This window comes from Poecilia reticulata, linkage group LG6 (assembly GCF_000633615.1).
Source record: "Poecilia reticulata strain Guanapo linkage group LG6, Guppy_female_1.0+MT, whole genome shotgun sequence".
In the NCBI taxonomy this organism is placed as follows: domain Eukaryota; kingdom Metazoa; phylum Chordata; class Actinopteri; order Cyprinodontiformes; family Poeciliidae; genus Poecilia; species Poecilia reticulata.
Genome location: NC_024336.1, coordinates 29,156,136 through 29,176,392, shown reverse-complemented (window position 1 = coordinate 29,176,392; position 20,257 = coordinate 29,156,136). Strand labels below are relative to the sequence as shown.

Sequence of the window (20,257 nt, the reverse complement as noted above, 5' to 3'; positions counted from 1 at the left end):
TTATTCTGCTACTGCATTGGTTAATCTGGACAAAAAAAAAAAGAAGATATAATTTAACCCTACCGGGACGAAGCCCGCTGTGGAGTGGGCAAGCACGTGACACATTTATAAAGCTTCATAATAACACAGACGGCATACCGAGTGTTCATTTCACCTCTGGTGGACAGTATGGACTTCAAACTTGATAAAAGTGGTGTTTTTATATTGGTTTTGTGGTTATTTACTTGAGAATAAAGCCAGGAATATGATCGATCATTTCCACCTTACTGTGTGGGGGTCTAACTGTACCACATTTCGACACAACCAATGAAAATGTGTTGACGGTCTGTTGCTAGGTAGAACGGAGACACGTGGGGACAAACGAGGGGGGTGGGGGGGGGATTTGGATACGACAAGAGACTAGGGAGAATTGATGCTGTGGATTTGACTAAGAGTGTTTCGATAGGTTTTTTATATAGTAAGTATGTTTTTTAGAGTTTGTGGTGTGTGTAGTGTTAGTAGTAGTTTTGCTAGCGATCGCTGCATGGCTTCGTAGCGAGCGCTGACGCACTGAGAAGAGAAAGACTGCGTGCCGGAATGGCCATTTAGACCTGGGCCTACAAGGGTTAACAGTTTCTTCATTTAACACACAGATGCTGCAGTAGCGTTTGGGAGAATCGTACAGCTAAGCCTGTTGCAATCAGTTAATCAGGCTCCAGTGGCCTTTATTTGATAGTTAATTGACAGGAAAGTGGGCAATGAGAAAAGGGGGAAGACATGCAGCAAAGGTCGCCAAGGCCGGGAATCGAACCTGCAACAGCTGCGTTAAGGACTAAAGCCTCCATATGTGGGTTGTGCTTAACCCCTGCGCCACCACAGCACACCCAATCACATGATAAATTAACACGATTTTGATCATTTACCTTCTAATTATTATTTTTTTAAAGGCAATTTTGCTTACAGAGACTTCATGCTCTATTTTATTTATGGTTTTGATTGTGTGTGGTATTTATTTCTTCTTTATTTATTGTTTTTCATTACAAAATTAACGTTTATTGGTCATTGAGAGGGAACATCGTTGCTACTCCTGTAAAGTAAAAATAACACTGGAAACAGTGTTATTAACAGCCAAAACACTTATATTGTATAAGCCAATTACTGTTAATAATTGCAGGTATATTAGAAGAGTTGGGTAGTAACTATTTACACTTACTCGTGTATAATATATATTTTTGCTATACTGTACTTTTTGCTTTTGCTTCAGTAATTTTATTTTGAAGTATTTCTTCTGTTACTTGAGTAAAATTTCTCGATTTTCTACCCATTGAATGAAAAACAAACATTTTAACCAAAAATTCATCAGACACAGACACACACCTACAGTTTTTGTTTACATTTTTATTCAAAGAAACTGATTTAGCAAATTTTTATTTTGCCTTATTTTGTTATTTTTTGTTACTTACATAAATTATTCATTCTGAAAATACCAAAAAATTCCACTTAACTTTATATTTTGGTCCGTCTGATTATGTAATTCCAAATATTAAATGATTGATAATTTGATCAGTAGACTTTATACTAAATACTTTTACTCTTTCTTGAGTAATTTATTGGACGGCTACTTTTTACTTTTATTTGAGTAAAAATATGTTGAAGTAGTTCCACTCTTAGGTGAGTATAATTTTTGGGTTTTCTACCCATCTCTGTATATTAGACGAATAGTGCAGCCCAGGAATGATGAAGCAAGTGGTGTTGACATGTTGGCATGGGGGCCCTGCATTAAAATCTGCCTACGGCCCCAAAAAGGCTTTGACCGGCCCTGAACTTATGCTTCAACTAACACTTTGTTTTCTTGCCATTGACAGGAATTTAATTATTGTTGATCTATTTCTGTCTTAGTTTTGTGCCGTTTCTTTTTTGTTTTTGTTCTTTTTTGACCAAATTAAATAAACTTTTAAAACAATGTGATGCCAACGATGACATGAATTTGGTTTGTAAGATAATTTCATCTTCTTGTTCGATTTAATTGACTGAAGATCCTTGGTTTGCTTCTCCATCCAGCCCTCCCTGCTCCCCTGTTTTTCTCCGTTCCTCCAGTCCCCTGCCCCTCCATCATCACTCCCTCCTTCCCTCTGGTGTCACAGCTCGCTGGCTCCAGGTGGTGAGGGAGGAAGGGATGCAGGGAAGGATGGATGGAGGGAGGGATGAAGACAGGAGGAGGGGGTGGCCGTCATCTGTTCCCGTGTTCATACCATCAGAGTGCGACCCAACACCCTGCCTCAGTCTGTTTTATTAACATTAATATTAATACTGGCCTCAGTCACATCTTAACCTGCAAAAACACAAGCAAAGCAACAGATTTTCTTACTATTTTATGTACTAACGTCCGTTTAAGGAAGAAGTTATTTAGACCAAAACAATATTTATTTATTTATGTGTTTTCAAACATCCCAGAGTGACCCAATTTGGACTTGTTCTGGTCCTGGTCGCTTGGAGATTGAATGTGTTAAAAACTTCAGACACAACAATGAACTAAAAATTAAAGTGTCAAATGTGATGCGTTTATTTTCTGATGATCGCAGGATTAATTGCTTTCAAAAGAAAAAAAAAAGGTGCTAGTTCCACTTTGGCTTATCAGAATAAACAATAAATCAATTAATTGCATGATAAATTAAAACGAGTCTAGTTGTTTTTCTTGTTTTTTTTCTACCAAAACCAAGAAGACAAAAGTCTTCAGTCTGGACCACTTAATAAATCTGGTCCATTTTTTTGAAGGGCGATTTTGTTTAGAGAGGTTTGAAAATTAATTTTATGTTTAGTTTCTGTTGTTTTGTTAATTTGTTTTGGATATTTAAAATGTCTTCCAGTTCCAGTGTTAAATGTTCATTAGATTTTAAAGTTTGTTGATCGTTGAGAATGTGTTCTTGCATTATAATACCATTTTAAATATGTCACGTGAAAACTGTCTTAAAACAAGAATATCGCTTATTCCATTTTTCATCAATATTAAGAAATTATTTATCAGAAAGAGCTTCTATATGTGCCTGAAAAGTTACTTTTAAGTTAGTTTTGTCTTCTCTCAAGTGTAATAAGATATTTACATTTGAAAATAAACCAAAATATTTGGTAGATTTTTGTGTTTTTGCTTCCAGATCCCGTCCATGTGGAGATGCAACAGCAGCACCAGGGGTTTCCCTTCTGTCAGTGGTCATAATGTTACGCCTGATTGGTGTAAATCTAGGAAACCAGCCGACTCCCCCCACAGACAGGCTGAGTTATGCTGCGTTCGTTTCTGCTGCAGAGTCTGATCTTCCACACCAACAGCAGAGCAGCCACCGTCTTATTAGCTGGAGTGCAGCAGGGCAGAAACGAGAAGCTATGTTTGTAGCTGGTGGCCAACACACACACACACGCACGCACGCACGCACGCACGCACGCACGCACGCACGCACGCACACACACACACACACACACACACACACACACACACACACACACACACACACACACACACACACACACACACACACACACATGAGTGGGCCTTAAACCACATTATCCACCTCCACTGACTCTAAAAGCTTCTTATTCGCCTCATTAAGTCTTCAGTGACACAAAGTAAGCAGACCAAAGCCGCATCAACGTACGTACCGATAGGTGTGTGCACTTAGCGGCGCGCGCAGACACACATCGGCTCAGCCACAACCCGCGGGACCGCTGCTTAGACAGCACACCGACATTAGCAGTCGGGCGCATCACAGATTTGACTGGAGGCTAATAGAAAGCAAAAAAATGCAACCTCCAGGTACAAAACAAAAAAGCAGACGGAGATGATTCGATGCCTGATAAAGTCGGACTCCAGGGTCGCAGAGCAGCTGATTCTCAGGAGGCTGTTTGGTGTTTTAGACAGAAATTTGCTCCGTTACTCCAAAAGCGAACGTCAGAAACATACGAGGAATGTGAGTTCCAGTTATTATTGTGCACTGATGTAAATAGGTAAGTAAAGCTCATGCTGAGGACACATCATTAGCCACCACAGTCCATGGGGAGCACTTAGATACAGGTGAGTGGCCACTCGATACCTCCAAGGCAGCTGTGTGCACGTGTGTGTGTGTGTGTGTGTGCGTGTGCGTGTGTGTGTGTGTATGAAGGACAATGGAGCATGCAGCCAGCAGCAGGGATCAGGTAAATGGGGAGGTGAGGGGAGTTAAGTGTGCAGGATGTGTCACATTAAAATCTCTGTCTCTTTAAAACAATTTAAGGATGTTTTCTGCAGGAATCTGCTGACTGCACACCATGCAATCTGGATTTTACGACAATCTGGATTTTATCTGAGTTTCTTATTCTTTTTTTTTAATAGTTTGTGCTCCTCATTCCTTTGCATTTTCTTTCCAAGCAGTGGATCATAACTGAAGTTCTCCAGGATTTCTGAGTTGTTTCTATTAGGGATGCAAGTTATCGATTGATGAGTTGATCTAAAGTTGATTTATCTTATCTATCGATTAGCAATTATTTGATAAGCAGCCATTTTCTGGAAAACCTGAGTTTTGCCATGCAAAAACAAAATTCTCACTAAATAATTTTTGGTATAGTTTCTACTGCAAATATCTTGGTGCATTTAAAATAAGACAAAATGAGATGCAAATAAGTTTTTAGCAAGATATAGGAGCTTGTTTTAGATCAATAGTCCCTTAATATTGATGAAAAAGTTCCATTGGCAGGTTATTTCACTGAGAGGAAGGGAACAATGTCTTGTTAAAAGTGAAATAAGTGGGATTTTTTCATCAATATTAAGGAATTATTTACTTAAAATAAACTCCCACATCTTCCCGTAAAGTTTATTCTAAGTTATTTTTGCTTTATTTCAAGTGTATTAAGATCTTGTTCTAAAAACTAGATCAAAAATACTTGGTGAGATTTTTGCGTTTGCAAGACAAAACTCAAATTTGTGTTTTTGCGGTGAAAAGAGTTGACTGTATTACCCTAACAAAAAGGAATAAAGTGTTCATAATATGTTGGATAAAAATAAAAAAACTTGTGAAACTGAAGAAACTTGTTGAGTGTTTATATTTCTAAAAAAAAAACACACAGTGCATTTTGAATCCCACAGCGGACTCTGTTTGGATCTTTTTTTCTTTCCCACTCTGGTATGGCCCCACCATCTTTGTTTCTGTATCAACTGGCTCTGCTTAGAGATTGCCAGCTGCGCCCCCTTCTGGGTGGAGGCCAAACTACAACATTGAAATAAGATCTAAGCGGATGTTGTTAGTGAATCGATCAAATTCTAATCTGATAAACCATTAAGTGACAGTTAATCATAAGTTAATTCATTGTATGCATCTCTAGTTTCATGGATTTGTCTGCTTGGTAAGAAAATGTAAAGAAATAAATAAAGGGGTGGTAAAATTTTCTGCATTTTCTTTATAGGAGGGTAATGTTCATGGTGATGAGCAGGCAGAGACAGCAGCGCTGCCTCGCTCACAGAGTGAGCTAATAGACAGAAAGCGGACAAACCTTGCTGACAGGTGGGCTCGTCTATGGCCATCCAAGGTGGGGATGGGGGAGAACGGAGGAGAGAATGACCAGGATTAGTAAAATGTGCTGTGAATGAGGCGGGAGGGGAGAGGAGGAAGCAGTGTTACAGACAACGCAGCTCACCAGTCAATCAGGGAAAACATTTTTCATCGTTACGCTGAAGAAAATAAACAAAACAAACACACTGCTGGTCATGTTTTGTTATTCTTTTGTTGGCTTTAGGGTGAAATTTGTGTTTCTCGAGTGTTCAGAGCTACTTTTTTGTATTTATTCATGCAGAAATCAAAGTATTTTTTCAAACAAAAGCAAAACGATCCATGCTTTCTAGTTTTAATTTACTCCTTGTTTATCTGGAACATAAACGAGAGAACAACTGTTAGCCTATTATTAAGTGTTTAAAGCCTGTTAAACAGAAGCTTCCAATCAAATTTACAAAACGTTCTACAAATTCTCCGTAGATGTTAAATAAAGTCAGGCTGTGGGTCTTTGGTTCGGGTTTTGGGTCTGATCAGGTGATTCTGATCTTATGCTAGGTGATTCCTACAACAAAACTAGCTGAAATCCAACATTACCGATTATAAGAAGCAATAAAGGAATAATAAATGTAAAAAATAAAGAAAAAAACGGTTTCATGGATAAAGTCAACGTCTCATTTTGAGCAATGAAACTGTTCTGCTTGTGCTTCTAAATGTGACGTTTCCATGCTGTGAAATCTTAACCGAGGTGATTAGCAAAGCATTAGCGGCCGCATGCAACATTTCAAACCTGCTGCTGACGACTTTATTTAAGGGAAATGCATGTGTTTAGTGCATCACTTCAAACAGCTTCTGTCACAACAAGGCTTTAAAAACCAACAGCCCATTTTCGCTTCCTGACTGTCGTCCAGGAAACAGAAGCAACGCACATTCGGTGATCCGTCTCACCGCCTCACACCGTCACACAGGGAGGGAACTACTTCATGATGTGCAGCTGCACAGCAGAAAACAATAAAGGCTGCCAGAAATCACGGCGACACAGTCCGGAGAGACGCAGGAACAAATATACATGTTCATACGGTGACAGGGAGAGGTGAGAGGAGAGAGGAGAACGAAACAAATCAGCGCGCTGTGTCGCTACCCCAAAAGAAAATCTATCAAATTTAGGAGAGCAGATGATGAAACTGTTACAGCTGCTGCTCTGGAAAATTAGCTGATCTGTTTCAGCAGCTGCAATATGCAAAAGAATATAAAAAAAAACTGCATGTCTCGTTCATTTTCACTGACTACGTCCATCAATGTCTGCAGAGCATCTTCGTCTCCTCCTCCTCCTCCTCCTCCTCTCAGCCAGTAAAGTCCAGGAACCGCTCGGTCGTCCAGAACCCAAACAAACCCAACCGTTCATGATTTATAATTACTAGTGCTGCAGCTATAACTGCACTGAAAAATACAAAATTTAAAAGTATTTCTGGTCTGGTTTCTACTGAAAATCTCTCGGTACTGAAGACAAAACTAACTTTTCATGAAGAAATGGGAGCTTATTTTAAGTCAATAATTCCTTAATATTGATGAAAAAGTTTTATTATAGGACAAATAATTTTCCAGTGGAACAAGACAGCTATTCCCAAATACAAGTTATAATAATATGGGTAGATTATTACTGGTAGATTATTTCCTATATTTCTTTTTCATCAATATTAAGGAATTGTTGACTCAAAACAGGCTTTTATTTATGGTTGAAAAGTAACAATAAGTTAGTTTTGTTTTAATTCAAGTGAACTAAGATATTAGAAACTAGATAAAAATACTTGGCAAGATTTTGTTTTTGCAGTGTAAACATGCTCTACTGTTTATTGTAGCCATAAATACAGAGAAATGCCTCGTTGTTTGTTTGCTAATGATAATTAAGTGGATGTTTGCTGAAAACAAGAAGTAGTATATTCCACAGATTTCTAAAAATGCAATTGAAACCTGATCAAGCTGCAGGTAAAAATTACTTTCTAGATCCAAGAAGTCCAGAGTGAACAAGTGTCGAAACACAGGAAGAAGCAAAGTGTCTCAGAAAAGAACAAAAAAAATTAATTGAAACTTTTATAATAAAAACTTGGTTCAGAAACAGATTTTTTTTTGCTCATTTTGGTGCTTTCAACCTTCCTGCCTCCTTCCCCTCCTGTGGCTGAGCGGCTCTTCTCTCCTGGTCTCGGAGCAAAAGCCTCATGGTGCTTTAATTAACATCGGAGCCGGAGGTAAGGAGAACACACACGGGGCGTGACGGTCCAATCAGGGGGAATCTGAACTGGGAACCAGCAGCAATTTAAGGACCTCACTTTGAAGATGAAGTGAGATCAGTGTGTGGGCCCTTGATCATCAGAATAGTTCAGAATAAATATAACACTGAGCAAAAGTTTTAAACCACCTTTCGCTTCTTTCTGCTTCATTCAGAAAACCCGGAGAACAAAAGATCGGGAAAAGTTTACAGGAAAACCGTTCGGATCAGATGGAAAAAAAGAAAAACTGAGAGACGATTAAAGACTTTTACACAGAAGCACAAGGTATTATATCAGAGTTATCAGAAAATTATAGATAAAAGTTATTATTTAAGATATTGATTTTAGCCTAATAATTTTTCTATTTCATTTTTTCAGTAGGATGATGATGAGAAAAGTAGAATAATACATTATTTACATTTGTCAAATCAAAGTTCAAATACGTCTATTTCATTAAAAAAATATGCATTGGAGAATTAAAATATAATCTTTTATTATTCAAGTTGATTGGATATTATTGAGACAGATTTTTGGGATGCAGTTACTTTTCAGGTTCACTTACAAAATGGACTTTTTGCATCTAAAAAAACATCTTTATTATTTTTTTGTTTTTCAGTGAGATGCTGACGAGTAAAATGGAGGAGAATAAATCTAGAAATAAATTAGTTGGTCAAAAAAGTGAATAAGGGAATAAAAATAAGTTCTGATATTCATCCTTTATGATTTGTGTCACTTAGTTGTGATGTTGTAACTAAAAAACCATGAGGAGGGAGATGTAAGGCTGGAACAGGGGAGGCGTTAACCAAATATGTTCCACCTTTGACCATTTTCTTAAAATAGTGACATAAAAGTCTGAGGGCCAGCCGACATTTTGACAGATTGTAATTCACACACCTGACTGGACTCCATGCTTCTTGCTACGTGGGAGCTAACAGCACGTTGAACCGTGATGGAGGCTTTGGAGCAGCTAAACCGCTGCTGCAGGATTGAACAGAAAACTTGCAGAAGAAGAAACTCATCTTTCAGAGAGTCTTACCGACTCCTGATCACTTCAGTTGGACAAATGTTCCCCGATTTCAAAACTTTGGCTGAGTGATGCAGATTCTCTGTTCAGATTGTTGTAAATTAATTAAACCGAATGAAAATTAAATACTGCTGAATATGTTATTATTTCAAAAATCAATACATAAAAAGAGATTATGACAATGATTTCCTGACAGAAATTTCTCACTGAGCGAGAAAAAAGTGAGGCGAATCGGTAAAGTAGAATAATGAGCAGAACTGGACCAGATCAGAAACATTCCCACCATGAAGTTGTTGCATCTTCTGCACCATTATACCAGCATACAAACATAAAAACACACACAGCATTCATGCCAAGCTGGTGAACCAATTAACTTTTTACTGCATAAAAATAATATGTCTGAAAGAAAAGTACCAAAATTGCATTGTTTGCATCAAGAGCTGAATATTTAGACCTATATAAACAGTCTGTAGCTTTGCTCTGAATTATCCTCCTGGAATCCCAAACTAAAAGACATCCCAGCTATCTGGAGATGATCTGAAGCTTACTAGATGTTTTCTGGCATTTCCACATCATAACTTACTTTTTTAACCTTTTGACCCTTAGTTAGGGAGCTTTTTTAATGAAGCTGCAGATTAATTTATAATATCAACTAAAAGTTCTTTGCAGCCGAGAGAAGAAAAGGACTTGATAATTAACGTCTTCCTGTTTCAGGTTTAATAATTCTCTTCATTAGCATTTCCAGGTCAAACACAGTTTTCCTCCTCACCCAGGAAGTAGCAGGAAAGCACCTGAAACAGAACTTCGCTCAGCTGATCGCAGTTTCAGGAATTAGGAAGCATCTCAGCAAAGTAACGCTACAAAAAGACTGACGAGCATTTACAGTAACAGAGGTTCTGTTTATATATATACATATAAAATCTATCCATCCATCCATGATAACAGGGTCGTGTATAGTTGTTGTTACATCCCGAAATGACGATATTTTGACAATAATAAGTCACACGTTAGAAAAGCTTTCAACCAAAAATGGTTCCTAACACTACATGTTATTATTATTATTGTTAAAAACAAATATGGCAGCAGCAGATCTTCCTCTGTATTTCGTCCTCAGAACCAACTAACGTCAACTTTTACTGAGTTTCAGTTTCCGTCTTTTTCTGTAATTCGAATAAACTCCAAAAAGAACTGGTTCACCAACAGCTTTTTACTATTCATAGCAATACTGCAGCAATTATGGGAGACCTGATAATACCTAAAATCCCATCTGGTGTGTGTGAGTGTGTGTGCGTGTGTGTTGGCTAGATGAAGTAAGAGGTTCTGCAGCTGCATCAGAGCCGACTTGGAAAACTCAGACACACACACTCGCAGCCCCTCGGAGTGCATCAGCGCCTCTACCTGTCAGGTGTGTGTGCATGCGTTTGTGTGTGTGTGTGCGTGTGCGTGTGTGTGTGGCGAGCAGAGCATTTTTTCCTCCAGAACAACTCGAGGGTCCACCTCGTTAATCTCCATGACGACAGGGATGCTAAGGCAGCAAATTAGTGGTGAGCAGAGAAAAAAATAATAAGAGTCCCGCAGGAGGTTTCTAAAAGAACATCCAAGCCACAAGGAAGGTTTTAGTTTAACTTGTGCTGCTCGGCAACAATGAGAGCAAAACTTTAGAGCCTTTTCCCACAATTAATCAAGTCTCTGAAAGTCTGTGCACGTATATCGCTTAATGCAAAAGCAACCTAGGCAACAAATAAACACAACAACCGAGGAACCAATCAGCTCTTATTAGCATCTGACGTGAAAACATCAACAATTTCAACCTCTCAGAAGGTAGAAGATGAACAGCAGCTCCATCGCACAACCAACAAATGACAAATGGCCAGTTTGTGTGTTCTGAACATGTATGAGTGTGTTGCATGTGCTTTCAGGGGAAAATATTCGCATCGGAGCGCCACAGAACCAACACGGAGATGACGCAACGCCAGAACACATATGTTAAAAAGAAAGCAGTTTTACTCACCGATCATGTGATTGGCCACGTGAATCTGGATCTCTCTTTCCGTCTCAAACGTCATTTGGCATTTAATACACTGGTAGGTCTTTTTCTAGAACAGAAAACACAAAAGACACCAATCAAAACGAGTCACATTTCTGCAACAAGGTGGTTCAAAGTGCCTTCAGTTTCACAATTATGAAACAAGCGATAAACATGACATTCTGTCAAATGTTGTCATTAAAATCTTCAAGCAAAAATGCATCAAATATGGTGATCAATGTTCCAATTAGGCAACTGTAACCAGGCGGGTTTTGGTCTTGATTTAAAGGAAGACGGTGTTTCGGCTGGTTTACAGTTTTCTGGTAGTTTGTTCCAGATTTCAGGTGTAAATCTGGAACAAAGATTTGTCCAAACATTTGCGTGTCTGGTTTTTGGGCTCCGATGAGGTGGTTTTTCAAACACTTTTTGCTCATCATAAGTCATGTGATCAACAACCAGATGTTACTGCTGGCGGAAAAGACGAAGAAAATATCACAGGAAGTGGTAGGAGGATTATGACTCATCGTGTGAACCAACATATTCACGTGTGGTTTTTTATTGCATTTCTTATTTAATGGAAAAACCACAACTGCAAAATTCTTAGCAGAATATTGCTAAATTTTTGCACACATGTATAATGGAAATGCAGCTAATCCAACTAAACATAAACACATGGATGACTTAGTTTCTCTAGATCTTGCTGTGACATTAGTCCTTTAATCCTGGAAATGTTCTTCAGATGACAGAAGGCCGACTTTGCAGCTGTCTTTATGTGACTCTGAATGTTCAGGTCAGAGTTCATCACTACACCCAGATTCCAGCCTGATCTCTAGTTTCTAACTGTGATGACTGAAGCTGAAAACAAAACATAGCAGCTTATCAAGATCATAATAAAGAAAGGTAATAACTCTGCATTTTGCCCCAGTTTTGGTTCAAATCAATCAATAAAATTTTATTTGTATAGCACATTTCAGCAGCAAGGCATTTCAAAGTGCTTTACATAATTAAAATAAAAACAGCATGTGACATTAAATAAACAGTAAGAAAGAGAAAAAAAACAAAGATAAAAACATTAAAAGAAATTAAAAACATTAAAGACATCAAAACCCACAGTCTAACCCTAATTTAGCCATAAGCAACTCTAAACAGGTGGGTTTTAATTTGAGATTTAAAGGCACCCAGTGTTTCAGCTGTTTTACAGTTTTCTGGAAGTTTGTTCCAAATCTGTGGTGCGTAGAAGCTGAATGCTGCTTCTCCTCGTTTGGTTCTGGTTCTGGGGATGCAGAGCAGAACCAGAACCAGAATTGCAATTTTTGGTTGTAATTTTTTTAATAAAAGTTTTGGGAGGAAAAACAATGTTTCAGATGCACAACAGCTGCAAAAACAGCGAGAAATTAATAATAATAATGTAATGAAAACATTTAGGAAAGATGTCTGAACAAAAGAGGGAACGAAAGATGCAGAAAATCCAGGATGAGTCACAGAAATGAGAGCTGAGCAGCAGCAGCTCTGCTTATCCATTCACTGCGCACAGCGATCACTCATGCACAAACACATACAAAATACACAAAGGCCCCACTTCCACTTTCCCTCTGCTGCTTCACTCTGCTACAGTCACTACACACACACACAAACACACACGGAGAGAGAAAAATCCTACTTTGTCTGCTTTGTGCTGTTAGACTAAGCAGAAACAAAGGTGTAGGTAAGACAGGGAGTCCCTGGGAACCGACACACACACACACACACCTTCACACACACTCACTCAGAAACACAACGGCAGGTCCCGGGGAGCCTGACTGTCAATATCAAGTAGAGTGAACAGCTCCCACAATGCAGCAGCACAGCCCAGCCGCAGGAGCCGCTGAGGCCCGGCTGACACACACAACGCCGTGCGCGCACGCACATCCGCCGCGGGAACACGCAGCAACGCCCGACACAAACACAAACTGTCTGCCGCTCTCCCAGAAACGTCTCCATCTGCTGACTCCTGCTCAGGTATCAGACACTGCACGGGAGGGATTCTGCTGAGAGGTTACCGGCAACAAACATCTTACCAGCAGAGGATGACTCGTACGCTGCAGAAGAGGATGAGGATCAAAGGAGGGAAAAAAGAAGATTTTTGACTTTTTTCTCCGAATTCTGACTTTAATCTCTGTTATTAATATTTTTCTCAGAAATTTGACCCTTTTTTTCCAGAATTCTGAGTGCAAGCTCAGAATTATGATTTTTTTTCTATCATCTTTACCTTAATCTCAGAATTATGAGAAGAAAAACCAGAATTTTAACTGTGATACTCCACAGTTTCCGTCTCACCTTGGGTGCAGGCGAAGCCTCGGCCTTCTTTCCCGCTGCGCTGGTTTCGGGGCTGACCTCAGGGTGATCCGTCTGGACGTGACTCTCCAGATCCTCGACGCTTTCAAACTTCACGCCACACTCCGGACACCTCAGCCCGGTCAGGGCCTTGTCTGCTGGAGTGTCCCCCGGCGTCACCGCTCCTCCGCTCTGGCTGGGACTCTGGCCGTTCGTCCCCCTAAGTGGATTAAACATCATATTATAACAAGAAAAATGGCTGCACTTAGCAAAACAGACGTAAGAATGCTGATCTGATGAAAGAATGCACCAGATATATGGTGACATGTCTGCACTCAGGAAGTGTTTGAAAGAAAACCGTAAAACCTACTTTAATGATGCATATATTTTCTCAAACCAGATACTCATGCCTACGTTTTGATGCATAATTATTTCTCTAGAGTGAAATGTGTATGAACAGCAGCATTTTGTTTGTGAAAAATCAGTAAAATGTCAGTGACTAGAGGGCGCTCTGTCAGGTGAAGAATTCCCTCATTACACTGTAAAACTGAAAACCGCCCAAAATCTGGTAAAACTTAAATAGCGATTTTAGAAAAACCGTAGGAGTTATCAAAAAGCCGAATCATTTCAAGATAGATTAACGTCTTGTGACTTGCTTAAAACTTGAATGGAGTTTCTAGGTTGAAGTAGGCAGGAGTAGTAGCTTGTGAAACGGCACAAAGTTTTTGCTAAATTTTGTGAAATTCCAAAGAACTTCAGTGCATTTCAATTGAGCCAAAATTTGCATGAAAGTTGAAATATTACAAAATGTATAAAAGTTGAAATTACAAAAAGATTCTCCAGAAAAAGCTGAACGTTTCGACATATAAATAGTTGAAATCAGTTGAAGTATGAAGAACTGATTTCAGAAAAACATACAGAAGATGGAATAACAATCAAGAGAAATAAAATCTTAAGAAGTGAGAATGCTTGAATTCTCACTTGATTTACAGTTAAACTGGGTTGTGATCTCCCTTCCCACCTGCTCATGCAGCTGGCACACAGGCCGTAAGGCAGCCCGTTGACGTCCAGCTTCACCAGATCCCCTTTATTCTTGAATTCCTTCAAGCAGAAGGCGCATTTGTAGAGCTTGTGCGGCTGCAGCTGCCCGTTGGGGGACGAGGAGGCCGAGCCGTTGCCTGCGCCCGCTGCGCCGTTGCCGCCTCCGGCTCCCCCCAGCGCCGAGCCGGAGGAGAGCTTCTGCATGTGGAAGGTGCCGTGGATCTTCAGCTCCAGCGTTGACGTGACGGTCTGCATGCAGACGACGCAGCGGAAGCCGGTGAGCGAGTTGCGAAGGTCGGGGTGCATCTGGCAGTGCTCTATGAACTCCTCCTCGCTCTGCAGGGGCATCTTGCAGATCCGACAGGTTCCTGTGTCCAGGCTTTTACTGTGGGTCACCTGGAGGAAGAGTGACCCACAGCATGCAGATAGAAGGTCAGAAAACAGAAACTATTATTAGATTGGAGAAATCCAGGGCCGAAAGCTCAGTTCTCTTTCACACAAACCCAACTAATTATAAACATGTTCCCATCCTTGCCTGTGGGGGCGCTGCACCAAGCAGGAAACAACAGAAACCTCTGAAGAAGACACTGAGAGCAACATAAATGACTCAGATTTTAGTGGCTGTAGGATTTCTCGCTTGTCATTTCTTCCGTTATCGTTGGACTCGTGTGTTTGTTTTGGTTGGACGGTACAGGGCTGGTGGGAACGCAGCCTAAAACATGTGGACAATCAGACACGTCATACATCCATCCATTCATTTTCTTTCACCCTTGTCCCTCAGTGGGGTCAGGAGGGTTGCTGGTGCCTCTCCAGCTAACATTTCAGGCGAGAGGCGGGGTCACCCTGGACAGGTCGCCAGTCTGTCGCAGGGCAACACAGAGACACACAGGATAACCATGCACAAACACACTCACACCTAGGGGCAATTTGGAGAGGCCAATTAACCTAACAGTCATGTTTTTGAACTGTGGGAGGAAACCGGAGTACCCGGAGAAAACCCACGCATGCAATCAGACACTTCATCCAGTCTGAAATGTCATTAATAACATTTATCCATCTCAAAAATTCACCCACTAAATAAAACCTTTAAAAAGTTATTGTGAGGAAAATAAACAGCATTCTTCAATAAGGACACAAACATTTACTGGACTAAAACACAGACCCGGAGCTGCGGATCAGTTTGTACCTTGTGTTCAGTGAGAGTCAGCAGAGACGGGAAGCGCTCCCCACATATGGGACACATGTAGTGTTTGGCGGGGCCGCGGTGCGTCTGAGCGTGCTCGCGCAGCCCGCTCTCAGAGAAGAACGTCCTGGAGCACACGTTGCACTTGTGGTTCCCTTTGATGAAATCTGCCTTCTTCTTCCTGGAACCTGGAAAACAGAAAGAAACAAAAAATAAATAAATAAATAAATAAAAATCTGATCCTGTACAAACATATATCTCACTAGACACAAGATCATTATCAATAGACAATACATGAGGGAGAATAAGCAAAAATTTCACTGAAGGTTGGCAGAATCAACTAACTCGCACTCTCCTTGGTTACCTAGCAACTCACTCCTTTCTTGGTTGCCTAGCAACAACGTGTGGAGTAACTGGCGCAGCAGCAGTTTAAAATTCTGTCATGAAAATAAAAGAAAACAACGGCGCAGTGTGAAAACGTTGGGTAATAAAGGAAAGGCTTCGTCACCAACTGATGTTTAAAACAAAAAAATGAACCAGTAATTATCAATATGGACTCATATGAAATGAATCAAGAATATTTCTTCTGCAAATGTCTTAATACACTGGAAAGCTAACTTACATTTCTCATCTAATGAATCACTGACTTCAATCAAGCTCCTGTATCTTGTTGAAAAGTCACTTTTAAGTTCTATTTTAAGAATACTGAGGCTTTCGCTACAATCTAAGCCAAAATGACTTTGTAGCATTTTGCATTTCGTCCAGCCCTCCCACCTGGACGGCAGCTTTACCTGCGTCGTCTTCTCCCGGCCGGATGTTGTGGTCCCGCAGCCGGTGGTTCTGCAGCAGCGACTCCATGGTGTACGCCGCGCCGCAGATGTCGCAGGCGTACATGGGCTCAGAGTTGTCCAGCTCCTCCTCGCCGCCGCTCGCCTCATGACTGTTGGCCGTGTCGCCTGCCGCCGACGACCCCCCACCCCCAACAACGGCGCCCTTCAGCAGGATGCTCTGCAGGTCGGCCTGTTCGACGGCCGCCACCGTTGCTCTCTCTGCTGCCGCCGCGCCGCCGCCGCTTCCTGCTCCTCCCCGCTTGGAGGTCTGAGCCAGGCCGTTGGGCGTCCCGTTCTGACTCCCGCTGCTGCCGGTGCCACCGCCGTTGCTGCCGTCGAAGATACAGTGCTTCTCCCGCAGGTGTCTCTCAAGCAGCGAGATGGCGTGGAAAGCTTTGCCGCAGAAGCGACAGGTGAACTTCTTGCTGTGGGTGGTGATGTGACACTGGAGCTCCACTTCTGTTCCGAACGTTTCCCCACAGAAGATGCACTTCCGAGGCTTCAGCCCTGCAGGAAGAAACACCTCGTTAACGTCAAAACTGTGATTACTGTGCGCCGTTATGTCTCCTCTCAGCCCACGAATAGGAAAGATTTCAGAATCCAGAATGCTTTAAAGGTGACCTGTTACGCTTCCTTGAACAGGTTAGGACAGGTTTATGGTCTACACAAAACATGTTCATTATGATTTTTGTACAAAATTATTCGTAGATAATGAGATTTTATTCTTTTTTCTGCATATTCTGAGCTGTTTTAGGGCATCTGTTACTTTAAATCCAAATAAGCTGCTGCTGGTTATGCCGCCAAACTCAATGTTTACATTCACATGGGAAAATGGCTGCAGACAGATGTGCAATTATTAGAGATGTGCCGATCAGGATTTTTCCTGCCGATTCCGATCACCCAGGAGGGCCGATCACCGATACCGATCACCGATACGGATCATATAATTATTATTTTTTTTATCATAATCACTACCGGTTACATTATGTGGAAAAAGGAACCATAAATTCACCTTAATTTAGACAAAAACTTGTTTTTAATAACTTTTTCCAAGAAGAAAACTAAACAGAACAGGCATTGTGCAAATTGTACTGCTATCAGTAATACTATCTTTAACAGACTGATAACATATGAAGGTTCTGAAGACGCTAAATAATGCAAAGAGCCAAAATAAAACCTCAACATTGCCAAAAAAATTCAAGTATAAAACTTAGCATTCAAAGGCAAAAACAGGATCCATTACAATAAACAATCCTGAGTTACTGAATGAAAACTTCCTGTTAGCATGGTGGCTAGCTGATTACTGCTAGTTCTGATTGGCTGTTTCTGACTGAGTGGAGTAATTATGCAGAACAGAGAGGAGATCAATAATTTTTTTAGAGATTATGTGTCTTATGTTAGGACAGCGAAAGTTTTAATACGTATGTAAAATGTATTTTTTTAGGTTAGATGCTGCGGCTTTAAGCAGATGTTCGGTGTGAGAGTCACTACCAGGTGGAGCAGAAGCGGCGCTCCGTCTGTGAAATATTACTACCTGTAGCGCGTAGCAGCGGTTCAACAGCGAGAGCAGAACCAGCGTCTTACATCGCAGCTCGAAGACTTAAATAATTTTGCGGGTTATTTGTTTAGCTTTCTGACCGTCATGCTAATCCGGGTGAGTGTTTGTAGCTGTGCGCTGCTTTACCTGCTATCTGATCGTCTTTTTTACTGCAGTGAGCCTCGATGTAGCCAAACTCCTCAAGTATGGCATTGTTTTTATGCCGTATTAGCTTCTTGTGTTGATGCATTTTGACCTGATTCAATTTTCTGCCGCAACACGCAAACGTCCCCATTCACTCAGTGCGTTATAGTTATAGTTCCACATCGCTTAGGATTTGTTGCTGCGCGTTTGTGCAGTGTGAAGGAAAGAGAAGACCAGCTGCACAGGCAGGCTGCGAAATGAGAAGCAGGTGATTGGTTTGTGTGATCGGCAACAAGAGCCAATGATCGGCGATCACCGATCATACACTTTTTCACAGAAATCGGCTGATTCTGATCGGTGGCCGATCAATCGCCACACCTCTAGCAATTATACAACCGTACATCTTTGAAATGCAGAAGTGGAGCCTCCAGCACAACCAACAAGAATGCATGAAGTGGTTTCTGGATGATAAGTCAGCAACAAAACACGTCTTTTCCAGCAGCCATTGTACATCGGTAAAACCAGTGGACCAAGCATGCTGGAGCTCCAGTCGGGTTGCTAGGTAACGTGCGGAACTCTGCTGGGGTTGCTAGGTAACGTGCGGAACTCTGCTGGGGTTGCTAGGTAACGGCCCAGTGCCTGTCAAATGTGACTTGATAATATGAAGGTTTTTGAAACTCATCATTTTCCAGACACCAAAAAAACATTAACTTATTCCCCAAAAATGGGTTTTTTAAATACTTGGCTGTTTTTAGAAGCAGTTGAGACTCAAATTCATGCAAAATGTGAATTTTACAAAATAGATCCACTTTAGCACATTAATATCTAAAATGTTTAACTCTGACTGCTAATGACATTTTAAGCTCATTCTCATCAATATTAAGGGTTATTGCCTTAAACTCCTATATTGTGCCAAAAAGTTACTTGTAAGTCAGTTTTGTCTTATTTCAGGTGTAATAAGATATTTTCACTAGAAGCTAGAAGAAAAACACGTGTTTGTGGAGCTGGAAGGTTGAGTAGTAAGGCTGCAAATACAACAGCCACGGTCTTTAAATAAATCTAACCGCCTCACACTGCCCTCTACTTCACACCTACTCGCCATTTCGGCTCCTTTAGCGGATAAAGGTAGTAACTTTAACCTCTCCTGATGCATCAGATGGTAGAAATCCCAGTTTTTGTCTTCTTAAAGGGTTGAATATGAAAATATGGCCAAAGATACTAAAATAAGTGTGAGAGTCAAAGCGAAACAGAGAAAACGTGTGGAGAGGTATGAGTGTACCTGCGAGTCCTCCAGGGAGGCCTGACCTTTGACCCAGGTGGTTATGTTTGACATGGAGCTGAAGGTCTGCCTCCTTCCTGAAGTCCCAGGCACAGGCTGTGCAGCGAAACAGCTTCTTCTCGTTGCTGTGTTTCACAGCCAAATGCACCTGGAAGACGGGAGAACATAAATCCATGGGTTTTTATTCTACATTTCCACACTTTTCCTTAATCTATTTTCCACCTTTTCATCAGATTTTGAAACATAAATACAAACGTTGTGCAGCAGATTTACAGAGGAAAGGTTTTTATTGCTGGACACTTAAGAAATCCAGGATGAAACTGAGATTAAATGCTTCACTGGACTTTTCAAGACCGTTTTCCTCGACATGCAACGGTTTAGTTTATTGGTTTATTTAAAATAGCGACAATGTGCAAAAAACACTAATAAAAGATGCTTTGTCTCAGATTTAGATTAGCTGGTTTCCATCTTTAATCCCTGACCAGGTGAGTGAATAAAACATTATCATGAGACATGCAATGAAAGTCCCCATAAACCCAAGATACAACCAATGTACAAATTCATAAAATTACAACAATATCAATAGTACAGACTCTAGTAAAACTCTCGAGTTGGCAGCAGTGTAACATTGATGGATGCAAGCTGCCGTTAAAAACTAAAGAAGAAAACAACAACCTTTTTCATGTGTGATTTTAATTACATTTCTTTTTTAATAGAAATACAACAATGTTTTTTTTAATCTACATCTTTTAGGGCTTGGTTATAGAAAGACTTTAGATCAGTGGTTCTTAACCTTTTTTGAGGTACCGAACCCCCCAGTTTCATATGCGCATTCACCAAACCCTTCTTATTCCTCCTCCTCCACTCCACTCCACTCACCCCCCCCCGACACACAACATACTTTGTGGTATTCTGATTTAGTAATGTAATTATATAAGCTGTGTTACTACCCCCACGCCACTAGTGGCAGTATCAACCCCGAAAAAAGGCGACTAAGGAGCAGATTTAGACTATTGAATTTGGTAAAAAGAGTGGAGCTCCTTCAATCAGGGCTCCTCCGCAGCTCTGATTGGCTCAGCAATGTAACCTGATCCTCTGATTGGCTAAGCAATGTAACGTGATCC

General features: G+C 40.7%; 1 protein-coding gene across 6 annotated transcripts in view; it reads right to left on the bottom strand.

The window, feature by feature from the left end:
* znf423 (zinc finger protein 423) overlaps positions 1-20,257 on the bottom strand; it is a 185,875-nt gene that overhangs the window by 79,872 nt on the left and 85,746 nt on the right. For 3 of the 6 annotated variants that reach the window (XM_017305363.1, XM_008412528.2, XM_017305362.1), the window contains 7 exons: positions 19,134-19,281; positions 16,135-16,680; positions 15,347-15,531; positions 14,141-14,556; positions 13,123-13,339; positions 10,792-10,876; positions 5,494-5,514 (listed from right to left, as the gene is read on the bottom strand). In XM_017305363.1, the coding sequence (XP_017160852.1) occupies positions 5,494-5,514; positions 10,792-10,876; positions 13,123-13,339; positions 14,141-14,556; positions 15,347-15,531; positions 16,135-16,680; positions 19,134-19,281 (1,618 nt within the window). The remainder of the gene's footprint in view (positions 1-5,493; positions 5,515-10,791; positions 10,877-13,122; positions 13,340-14,140; positions 14,557-15,346; positions 15,532-16,134; positions 16,681-19,133; positions 19,282-20,257) is intronic. The other 3 variants (XM_008412530.2, XM_008412533.2, XM_008412529.2) reach the window with 1 other exon arrangement.